General features: G+C 51.7%; 1 protein-coding gene across 1 annotated transcript; it reads right to left on the bottom strand.

Annotated features, from left to right (window-relative positions):
- Positions 1-283: 283 nt before the first annotated feature.
- Lypd3 (LY6/PLAUR domain containing 3) lies at positions 284-4072 on the bottom strand. The gene is made up of 5 exons (XM_041653275.1): positions 3988-4072; positions 3389-3520; positions 2154-2324; positions 1635-1796; positions 284-777 (listed from the first exon to the last, which is right to left on the bottom strand). Exons 1-5 carry the CDS (start codon positions 4070-4072, stop codon positions 284-286), a joined length of 1044 nt encoding a protein of 347 aa, XP_041509209.1.
- Between the last annotated feature and the right edge of the window lie 5773 nt (positions 4073-9845).

Raw genomic sequence — 9845 nt, 5'->3', positions numbered from 1 at the left:
GAGGAAGCTAGCCAGGGACTCTCCACGACTCGCTCAGCCAGTAGATTTCTCTGTCCTTTTTCCTGGTCACCATCAGGGGAAACTCAGTCGCTGCATCAAAAAGCTGGGCCACTTCAGCAGTGCATTGATAACTGCAGGCTGCTTCTGGGAGCTGCAAACCAGTGCAGTGAAACTGGAGATGCCGGAGGAAGGGGGGTTGAGCCAGTCCAGTCCAGTGAGAAACGGAGAGTTGGTACCCAGGGCCAGGGAAGCAAGGTGAAGTGGACATTTCAAGACGAGATGCTCATAGCAGCGCACCGGCAACCACAATCAAGAGAAGAGCTGGCAACCCAGACCCCAGAAACACAGGGCCTTCATTAGCCCCACCTTTTGGGGCGTTCTTCTCCATATTGCTGCGGTCTTGGTGGCCCACAGCACCTCCAGTCAAATGGGACTCTTCTTCTCGTGTAGTATCGTGTTCTACTTCATGGGGTGGAGTGTGGCTGGCTGTGGCTGAGGTGGGCTTGGTAGTAGAGGTGGTCGTGGTTGGGGCGCCTGTGGAGGTAGTGCTGGAGAAGGTCTGGACCGAAGTGGACGGGGCTAGAGTGGTTGGAGGGGGCAGTAGGACTAGGGGTGGGATTCGAGGGGAGAAATAAGTCTTGTTGCGGAGGTCAGAGTTACAGCGGGGCCCCTGGCAGCAGGAGCCACTCAGTGTGAATCCTGGACCCGTCACCCCATCCCGGGTGCACGACTCATCCTGGACGCAGCCTCGGACAGGTAAGGACACAGTCACATTGGCTGTAAAAGAGAGACACAGAAAGGTCTGTCATTGGACAGATAAGGGTTGGTACGGCTTGAGTAAACCTTAGGGGCTTCTGGAACAAGGCAAGAGCAGCGAACCCCAAAATGAGACTTGCACTCATTAGTTCAAACATCCTAACCCTGGTGCACTTTCTGCAGAGCACTGCGCTCCTGTCGTCTGCTCACGACCATGTTTCCACTAAACGCTTTGAGAGGAAAAGGGTGAACCCCAAGCTCCAGATTTGTCTTGGAACAAAGATTTCAGCCAAGACTCTTCTGTTCTGTGATCAAAATTGAAACATAACCTCACCTTTTCCTCTCTCAGCTCCCTGCTAAATTTTAGTCTTACAGTCTGAAATACAGCTCCTGAGAAACACCTGGCACCCTAAGGAATTGCACAACTTCTCCTCCCATAGTGTGAGTACCAGCCCCTCACTGAGGGACTCTAGGCACACCCCCAGCACTGAACTACACCCCTTAATGTTGTGGAACAAGTGGGACCCCTAAGTTTTCAGGGCTCAAACCACATTTCCCAAGGCACACAGGCAAAAGCTTATAAGCTTAAACACAAGTCTCATTTCATGGTCTCCCATTCCGTATCTGGTATTCTTCTATAGGAACGTATACACGCGCGCGTACACACACACATACACACACATACAATCATGGGATCTGTAGGGTAGTGGACTACATTTCCCATGATGCTGTAGAACAAGGTAAGCACCAAAGTCAAGAGCAGCAGTTCCCAGAGTTTGTTGAGGTGGAGGGTTGGACCCTTTAGGTGAAATGTCCCCCACTGCAGATGGCTATCACAACTCCTACAAGTCTCAAGCTCCTTCAGAGACCAGGCTCACCTGCCGTCAAGGTGACGTTGCCATCGAAGCAGCCCTTGTAAACGCGGCCGCTGGCGTTGTAGCAGCTCACAACTGGAGGCATGGTGCCCTGGCACTCCTCGCGACTCTTCCCCAGGCAACTGTAGCATTCTGCGCCATTGGGCTCATAGGCACTCTCGTTGCCTGCGGCGGTTAGGGGTTAGGGTCCAGCGGGGAGGGAGTGGGAACAGAAAAGGAAGAGTCAAGAGGCTGTGATGGCTCAGGCCTGTGCTCCCATCTACTCAGGAAGCTAGGGCAGGAAGATAGCAAGTTCTTAGTCAGTTTGGCCAGAAGAGAACCGCAGCTCAACTGGCCTGCTCCCCAGGCATGGCCTGATGTACCTGTGACTCCGCCCCCTTTCTCCTATCCTCAGCCCGGGTATCCACCTAGGGTGCATACATTGTTGATGTCTGCAGTCTTCAACCCACCACCCCCGCAACCCTGCCTCAGCTTGCAGTAGCCTCAGCTCCCAGCCTTTGTATGACTCTGCCTGCCACCGACCTGCAGGGTTGAGGCCTCGCGAGGTGAGGTTGAGTTTGTCGTTGCATCGGTCCTCGGTGCACTGCTGTAGCTGGATGAAGGCCAGGAGTCCGTGAAGGTCCAATCCACGGTCATTCTTGCCCTGGAGTCCGGAACCACAGCCCCGCACCGCCACAGAGAATTGCCCGTGGACTACATAGAAAAAAAGGGGCGGGGTCAGAGCACACCGGCCTCTGAGGGCAGGGCTTTGAATGAACAATAGTCCTGGGTCTGCGGGATGGGGGGGGGGGGGGGTTAGGCAGGGGGGGGGGGGGAAGGGACCTTAAAGAGAGCAGGTCCCTGGGGACAGAGTTACAGGTGGAGTGTGCGTGTGGGGGCAGGTGTGTCAAGAAGAGCTTCGAAGAATACAATCCAAAGAAAACAAGCTCATTGACAAACAGGACAGCCTCGAGGGGGAGAGGCTAAAACTGGAGTTTCCATGGGTACATCAAAAGGAGGAGAAGCCTCCAAAAGTAGCTTCAGAGGGATCCAATTAAGAGACTGGAAGAAAAAAGAAAAAAAAAAAGTCTAGGAGACAAAATGATGGTGCGAGCCTGTAGTCCCAGCTACTGGGAAGGTTAAGGAATCCCCGTCCAGCTTGTAGTACATAACGAGACCCTGTCACGAGCAAACAAAACGGAACCTGGTGGTACAAGCCTGTAATCCCAGTGACTCGGGAGGCTGAGGAAGGAGATTCACCTGCCTAAACTTTATTACAGTGTTCAAGGGCCAAACTGAGCTACTTAGGCTCAGTGTAGAGTGCTTATCTAGTATATGTGCTGGGACCCAGTGGATGACCTGGGGGAAGGTGGGATTACTGAGGAATCTGGAAACAAGGGTGGAGTTTGACTCGGAACCTCGATAATCTTTGTGTTGGTTGGTGGGTAAGCCTTTCTGTAGGGAGTGAGCGGAAAGTGGTAAAGATGTCTCCGTGAAGGTGGTTGGGATGAGCCTAGGGCTCTCCAGTCAGTCCTGAACAGTTTGCAACTATTACTCCCCCCCACACACACACACACCACCGGCAAGCCCCAACCCCATCCCAGCCCCCTGCCTGTCGACAAACTTAAGCTCAAAGAAAGAAGGGCAAATCTGTGCTGCGAGGTCTGAGTGAGGGCTGAAATGAAAAGGCGTGGCCAAAATCGGGAAGGTCTGTAAGGAGGCGGAGTCTCACAGAAGGAGTCCGAAGGGATAAGTCAGAGACCACCGGTGGCACTTACTGGTCTCCACCGCCCCCACCGCCTCGGTACAGACGTCAGCTCCTGGACCACACTTGACGGTCTTCATCTTGTGCGGAGAGCATCCGTCATCCGCCTTCTGCACGCAGCTGTAGCACTCCAGGGCCTTCGCTCCTGAGGGTGTGGACCGGGTAGAACCGAGGGCTCTTTGTTAAAGATTTCTCTCCCACACAGAGAAAGTCTTCCCTGGTGGCCTCTGTCCTGGGGTGAGATGATCCTACCATGCAGCCAGAACAGCAGGAGGAGAAGTCTTCCCACAAGTCTCAGGGAGCGGGACACCAGGGACCCTCTTCCTTCCCACTTCCTGGATCTGCACTGGGAACTTTCCTCTCCCACCTGCTTATTCCCAAGGGAGGAGACCCCTGAGGTGGAGCCCCCGTCTCGGGATCAGGGGGGTCCCTCTCTCACAGTTGCCTGCTCCGTGTAGAACCTTCCGCACTGCCCCTCTGCCCAGGCAGGGTAGGAGAACTCACAGCCTGCCTTTGATTGGGATCAACTTTCCTTATAGGACTTTCTGGGAAGGGCTGGGAATTAGTCTTCCTTAGGAGCCCCCCACTTTACCCTCCCAGCGGCACACTTACCTTCACACAGCAGTACGGGCAGCAGCAGCAGCCATCCGGTGGTCCAGACCACTCTCTGCGCATCTCCTCTCCTGGCAGCATCCATGGCTGCGTCCTGCTCTCTCCGCGTCCCCCCTGGGTGTGCCGCCTTCCAACCCGGGCCCTCTTACCTGAGCCTCAGATGAGTAACCTACCCTGGGGCAACTCTGGCCTTGCCCAACCAGGCCAACTCAGCGTCCGCTGTGGGGCGGGCCCGCCTCTAGGTGCGTCACCCACAAGAGAGCGGCCCCTGCCCTGTGCCCTTGCCAGGGTCGGAAAGGGCGGGAGGGAGTAGAGGTTCCCCTACAGTCCCCTGGATAAAGCATGTGTGTGTTTGAAGGCAGAGGGAGTACCAGGGCTCAAAGAGAGATAGGGGCATTCAGGGTGTGCTCGGGTCCTGAGCGCCTTAGCCTGGGGACTGGGGACATCACAGAGCTCCTAGTCGTATGGCAAAGATAGAAATTAATTAAATAATTGGGGAAACTGTTATTTTCAAGTCATTTATTTGCCTATGCCTGTCATCACAGCCCTTAGGGAGCCGAGGCAGGAGGATTACCAGGAGTTTGAGGCATGATGAGTTTCAGGCCTGGTTGGACTACAGAGTGAGATCCTATCTCAAAAAGTCAAAACAAACATCTTGATTATTATTTACAAGAGATTAAGACTTTGGAGGAATAAAAAATAGAGAGCTACAAGCAGGGTTGGATTTAGAAGTATAACTTCCAATATGTTTATGCTGGGAAACAATATAAAGTATCTATCAAGAAATGACTAAGAGGGTATAGATAATCGAAATGCATTGCATACATAGATGAAAGTCTCAAAGAATGAATAAAAATGGAAAAAGAATTCTTGAGCACTTATCATGTGTTCTGGGCACTGCAATAAACCCTTTAAATTAAAAAGGGGGGGGGTGAGTGGAAAGCTAGGATAGTGGTCTAGGGATCAGCAGTACAGCACCTGCCTAGAATCCCCCAGTAAGGGACTAGGAGTGTGGATCAATGGTAGATCACCTGACTAGAATCCCCCAGTGAGGGCTGGAGTGTGGCTCAGTGGTAGAGCCCCTGCCTAGAATCCCCAGTGAGGGGCTGGGGTGTGGCTCAGTGGTAGAGCCCCTGCCTAGAATCCCCCAGTGAGAGCTGAGGGTGTGGCTCAGTGGTAGAGCCCCTGCCTAGAATCCCACCATGAGGGTCTGGGGTGTGGCTCAGTGGTAGAGCCCCTGCCTGGAGTCCCCCAGTGAGGGGATAAGGTAGAGTTTTGTGCTAGAGCACTCACCCTGTATGTATGAAGCCCTGGGTTGCATCCCCAATATCATCGCTCCCTCTCGAAAAAGATAAAACAAATGGAAAACCAAGGGTGGTTCCTTCATTCGATGAGAATATTGCCCAGCAATGGAAAGTTTCAACAGGAGGTACATGAAGCTACACAGATGGATCTTTAAAACAGTGGTACTAGAAGTCCTAAGCAAGACAACACAGGGCAACTTTGTGCATATGGAGTTCTGAGACAGACTAAACTAACCCACGGTGAGAGGAAAATGGACAGGGGTTCCCTCTGAGAGAGTCTTGTCCTGGAAGAGCCTCTTCCATCTTCATCCAGGGAGAGTGACCTTGGGCGTGGCTGGTGTGTACAGAACTGCTGAGTTGTATATTCAGGCCTTCACGGGATGTACATTATCCTTCAGTAGAAACACGAGGAAGCTGGGCCTGGTATCCCAGTCCTACAATCTTAGTATTTAGGAGTCTAAACAGAATGTGTTTGACCCAAGTCAGCTACACACATCTGCACCCCCAACATAGGAACTGAACAATAAATAGATAAATGTAATCAGAATCACAAGGCCCTACACAGGGAGAGCCTTTAGAGAGGTCAATCATAAGAATAAGAATAAGAATGAGCGAGTGAATGAGAGAGAGAGAGAGAGAGAGAGAGAGAGAGAGAGAGGAGAGCAGGTGTAATGGCTCATGCCCAGACTCAGGAAGCTGAGGCAATAGGATTGCACTGAGTGTGAAGCCAACCTGGGCTCCATAGTGCAGCCCTCCCCAGACTCACCAAAGGGTGCAGGAGACTAAATGAGCTGGGCAGTTTCCAGATGGAAAAAAAAAGAGAAAGTTTGGATGCTTGCCTGGCATGCATGAAGCCCTGACTTCTGTCCCAAGAGTGGCAAAAACCGAGTGCAATAGAGATGGTGGCAGGAGGTTCCGAAGTTAAAGTTCATCCTCAGTTCCATAGGGCATTTGAGACCAGCCTGGGGGATGTGAGACCATATTGGGGGTGTTGGGGGAAGGTGGAAGAGGAAGAGGAGGAAAAAAGACCCAGCCAGTAACTCCAGACAATTGTCAGGAGTTGTCTGGTTAATGCAGGGGCCAAAAGGTTGTACTGGACATAACTAATCTTACAGAACAATCATGTAGGACAAGCTCACCTGTGACTGTGAAAGACCCATGCAGAAGACCACCCCACAAATGCGCCCAAACACAGAAACAAACAAAATCATTACACAGACACGATGAATCTCAGTCACCCCACACCCTGGTGAACATGAGCAGTCACTCAGGTTGGTACATTCATGGAAATTACAATTTTAACCTAGCTTTGCTCTTCCTGCCTCCTAAAGCGGGTGTGTGAAGATCCTAATGATGCCTTTGCTCTGTGACAGGATTCAGGGCAGAACAACACGCCACACCCTGGAACTGCCCCCCAAACCACCACACAGGAGTCCACATCTTTTCAAAGATCTCTCTGGTCAGGAGTGGTGATCAATCCTGGGGTCCCAGAGAGTCAAGGTCTTCGTTGGCTAGATAGCATGTTCTAGGACAGCCTGAGCCACATGAGACGCTGAAAAAAAAAATCCAAAACATTTTTAAAGAAAGAATTAGCAGGGATTACTGATGAATCAAATGGGAGGGAAGCCTAAGGTGTGGTTCAGCTTCGTGTGGCTCAGCAGTACAGTGAGAAGCTGGGGCCTGGCTCAGTGGTAGAGCCCCTGCCTAGAATCCCCCAGTGAGGGGCTGGGGCCTGGCTCAGTGGGGCTCAGTGGTAGAGCCCCTGCTTTCATGAGTCCCTGGGTTCGATCTCCAGCATATAAAAGAAAAGGGGGCAGTGAGGGAGTAGGTTTCTGAGTCCATTTTCTGATCTTTACTGCTCTAAATTCAATTCTCTAACACTAGTACAGTCACAACAGCAGTAACAATACTACTATCCCAGAATTGAGCATTTGTTTAGTGCCAGAATCTATTCCAAACAGCAGCCTGTCTGCTCTTATCAGTCCTCTCCCATAAAGTAAGAAGAGCTCCTGTCCTAGGGCCCATGAACTCGGTGCTTTGCACTCCTGAAGAACCCCTGCAGACCAGGACAAGTCCACAAAGGGAAGATCGAGCTCGCTTCACAGAAGAGGAAACGGGGACAGGGAGAGGCTTGGGAAATGTGAACTCAGAACTCTCTCCAAGGGCCTTCAAAGTCACGTGTCGCCACCAGAGTCCCTTCTGGGATTTGCGTTTGGGTTTATTTGGTTTTATTTGTTTGTTTGCTTTGTAGTGTAGGGGTTGCTTGGTTTTGTTTGTTGACAATGCTGGATATGAAGCCTCACACACACTTGAAAATGTTCTACCATGAAGTTACCTCCCTAGCCCTCTTTTCACCTGCTGTGTGCTGTGTGTGCACATGTGCACACATGAGGCTCCCATGGGAAGGGTGCATGCACACACCTGTCTGCAGGTAAACACATCCGTATTTGTGGACATCAGAGATGTCCAGAGTCCTGCTCCATCACTCTCCCCCTTATTACTCTGAAATGGGGTCTCCCTGAATCTAGAGTGAGGCTGGCAGCCAGCAAGCCCCAGCAATCCTCCTGTCTCTACTACTGGGGTTACAGGTGTGTGTGGGAATTGCCTGGCCTTTGTACATCAGCATCCCCCACCTGGTTTGTTTGATTGTTTTGGTTTTTCAAGACAGTGTTTTTCTGTTTAACTCTGTCCTGGAAGTCACACTGTAAACCAGGCTGCCTCAAACTCAGAGATCCACCTGCCTCTGCCTCCCGAGGGCTGGGATTAAAGGTGCGCTCCACCATTGGCTGGCTGTCCTCCATCTGTTTAATGGTGGTCTTAATGTAGACTCACTTCAGGGGCTGCTGTGGGAGCAACGTCAGATGTTTGTGAAAGGCTTCAAGCCGTTCTCGACGCTAAGCAAGCCTTAGCTTTAGGTAACTTCAACAGATTGTGATTGGTTATTCACAGTTCTCAAGTCTTCGGCTCCAGCTGTGTGCTGGGATGGTGTAGCACGTGCCGTGGTGCAGGCCCATAAATCCCAGCACTCAGAAGGCTGAAGCACGAGGACAGCACGTTCAAGGCCAGTCTTGAACAAAATGATGGGACATCAAGATAAAGAGTACGGCGCTTGCCACCAAGCCTGACCACCCGGGTTTGGTCCCCACACCATAGGAAAGAACCTTTGACCTCCAAATATGCACCACGTCACACGTGCCCAGAAAAATGCACAAGAATAATAAACAGAATACGCTTTGTAAATAGAGAGAAAATACACCGGCCCTTTTATAAGCAGCCTGTTGGGAGGGGTGGAGCATGGTGTCCGTTCCTCAGAGGAAGAAACTGAGACCAGAGCGGAAGTTGCTCATTCAGCTCTGCTGGCCAATGTAGTGGCAAAGTCAGCCCCAGCTGGCGCGGTTGCTGACTGATGGTAGGAAAACAGCGGCTGTGTTCAGAAAGATATCTGCTCCCCAGACCCTGCCCAGCATCCCTGTTCCCAGCAATGACAAGCACCTCAGTCACCTAGGTGGGGTCACCTGTCATCCAGAGAAGACTCTAGAGAGAAAGTGAGTTGACTCTTGTGATGTCATTCAAAACTGGCTCCATCCCAGTCCCACATTTTTGCTGTGCACCCAAATTAGTGCTTTTCCCTCTCTGAGGCTCCAAGGTATCTTTTTCGATTTTTCTTTTTTTAAACAGGGTCTTACCATATAGCCCTGCTGGCCTATAACTCGCTCCGTAGACCAGGCTGGCCTCAAACTCAGAGACCCACCTGCCTCTGCCTCCCAAGTGCTGGGATTAAAGTTGTGTGTCACCCAGCCCTCTAGACCAAAGTGTCTCTCTTATCATAAAGGAAATGATGGTGCCATGCGGAAAGAATCGAGCCTGGAATGGGACAGCCTGAAATTTTAATCTTGCTGTGTGGCTCCAGGTAACTCTAGCTCCCTCTCTGGATTTCACCCATTTCCTTTTAGAATAAGTTTGAACACCTCAGGAGAGCTAGAAGTCCCAGCGGGTGACAGACAGTGATACCGCTGTGCTTTAAGCTCAGGAGGCCCCACAGGCCCCAGGAGCGTGGGAGAGTTTCAGGGGAGGAACCCCAACTGGTCAGACCAGAAGAGCTAGCATCTTGGGAAGGAGTGGGACCCAGGGTGGGGAGTCTGCTCTTGCTCAGGCCTGCCTGGATTTGGGCTGCTGGCCTGAGCCTGGCCCGGGCCCAGGGAGCAGAAGTTTGTTTGTGTGCTCACTTGGCTAATTTGTGTGTTTACTGACTGATTTGCATGACACATACGCATTTGTTTTCTTGCAATCTTTGTATTTTTTGCTGTGCTCTGGAGATGATACCCAGAGCCTCCTGCCTGCTAGGCCCGGTTCCAGTGTGGAGCCTCTCCAGCCCAGCTCCTCACGCACTGGTGGACCGTGGGATTTGCCTCACTTGCCTGGGATCTATAGAGGGGTCCCATGGAGACAAAGGTCCCATCAGAACAGTTAGGATGCAAGCCTCAGACATGCTTATGGCCTTGTCCGGGATGGGTTTTCTAGTCCTCCAAAACCAGGAAGGCTCTGAAACTCAGA

Source organism: Microtus oregoni, unplaced genomic scaffold (genome assembly GCF_018167655.1).
Source record: "Microtus oregoni isolate MIOR12 unplaced genomic scaffold, Mior012 000006F_ref0000085, whole genome shotgun sequence".
Lineage (NCBI taxonomy): Eukaryota > Metazoa > Chordata > Mammalia > Rodentia > Cricetidae > Microtus > Microtus oregoni.
The sequence above is the reverse complement of the archived record's forward strand: the minus strand, read 5'-3'. Positions and strand labels throughout refer to the sequence as shown.